The 1,808-nt window shown below is 34.1% G+C and overlaps 1 protein-coding gene across 1 annotated transcript in view; it reads left to right on the top strand.

Annotated features, from left to right (window-relative positions):
* The window catches only part of LOC103591750 (syntenin-1-like), a 29,977-nt gene that overhangs the window by 22,166 nt on the left and 6,003 nt on the right, over positions 1-1,808 (top strand). Inside the window, exon 4 of the mRNA XM_008574264.1 lies at positions 363-472. Within this exon, the coding sequence (XP_008572486.1) occupies positions 363-472 (110 nt within the window). The remainder of the gene's footprint in view (positions 1-362; positions 473-1,808) is intronic.

Here is a 1,808-nt window from a genome sequence, read left to right as displayed (position 1 = left end):
CTTACAAAATTCCTAATCAGGTAGGTTGTTTTTGTTTTTGTTTTTTAAGAAACAGGAAAGGCAAGATAATTTATTTGGAAAAATTGTTTCTACTTTTGAGTATTTGGAAATCTGAGGTGGTTTCAGTTCAAATGTCTTCATGTTTTATGGCTCTCACCTTAAACATTTTCTGAATTTTCTGTTTCTATAATTGTCATCACAGAGATAGGGAAGATACTCTTCCTAATTGCTACTTTAAATTTAAACTAGATTTTCTAATTTAGATGTAATTTTTAAAACACAAGTAGAAGCCCATAATAACAGTTTCATTATGAGTATTCTGCCAGTGCTTTTTTCCTCATTCATTCATTTGTTCATATTAGATCTCTATCCTAAACTGTATCCGGAGCTCTCCCAATACATGGGCCTGAGTTTAAATGAAGAAGAAATACGTGCAAATATGGCAATGGTCCCTGGAGCACCAATTCAGGGGGTATGTATAGTGGAATTAATTTTGAATTATATAAAATCATACTTGACAGATAGATGTGATAACTCACAGATTTATAACTTCAGTATTGACCTCTCTTCTCAGAAATTGTAGACTTTCTTCTGAATATCACTTCATACATAGTCTACTTCCTTTTGTGCTGTTACCACTGTTTGAGTTTATTAGGACTTATCCTGCATAAGACCTAGTGATTCTGTCTCTGCCATGTTTTTTGTATGCATTTTATCTATTCCTGTTTCTATAACTGTATTCAGGGTTTTTGTACTTCTAACCTAGATTATTACAATACTTTCTTATGCTTCCTTTAGTAACTTGTTTCACACAGTACTGAGCTGCTGTTAGATTAATGATTCTGAAGTACAGGTCTATCATATCTTTTCTTTGTTTATTATCTTTTAACATTCTTTCCAAAATCCAAAGCTCCTTGTAATTAGACCCCAGATTCTAGGCTAAAATATAACTTATCTGATAACCTTTTATTAAGCTCACTGCTGTAAGACTTTATGACCCATAATTACAGTTGAATACTTCCTGAAGTGTCCATGTTGTTGAATACTTACATAGCATGGCTGCTATGATTCTTATTTTAGTAACTGGTCATGAGGCTGTAGGAAATATTTATGATTTCCTTTGTTCACTACATGTATTCTTTGTTCCCTTTGTACTTGGCCAGCACTTCAGCTGGTCTTTTTTCTTTAATATCTAGTGGGATGACCCAACCTATCATTTTTAAAGTATCTAAATCTCCAGGGCTCTTCCTGTTTCTTCCCTTTTCTTTCATTTTAATTTATTTTAATTTGTCGCTTGAGATTTCTGTTAGTTCTTCCCATCTAGTGAATTTTTCATTTCACATATGGTCACCACGCTGTACATGAGATTCCCAGAACTTACTCATCTTGTAACTGAAAATATGTCCACTTTGACCAACATTTCCTGATTTCTCCCCCTGCCCACCCTCAGTCACTCAAAGCCACCTTTCTACTCTGTTCTTCAGTTTGACTTTTTTAAGTTCCACATATAAGCGAGATCAGACATTATTTGTTTTTCTGTGCCTAGCTTATTTTACTTAGCCTATTGTCTAGGTTCACTTCTGTTGTCCATCTGGCAGGATTTTCTTCTTTTTTATGACTGCATATTATTCCACTGCACATATGTACCATATTTTCTTTATCAATTCATTTGTCAACAGACACTTGTTTCTGGATCTTGGTTAGTGTGAATAATGCTGCCGTGAATGTGAGAATGCAGACATCTCTTTGAGATAGTCATTTTATTTCCTTTGGGTATATACCCAGAAGTGGGATTTCTGGATCATATG

Source organism: Galeopterus variegatus, unplaced genomic scaffold, assembly GCF_000696425.1.
Source record: "Galeopterus variegatus unplaced genomic scaffold, G_variegatus-3.0.2 Scaffold1023, whole genome shotgun sequence".
NCBI lineage: Eukaryota > Metazoa > Chordata > Mammalia > Dermoptera > Cynocephalidae > Galeopterus > Galeopterus variegatus.
This window is presented reverse-complemented; position numbering and strand designations above follow the sequence as displayed.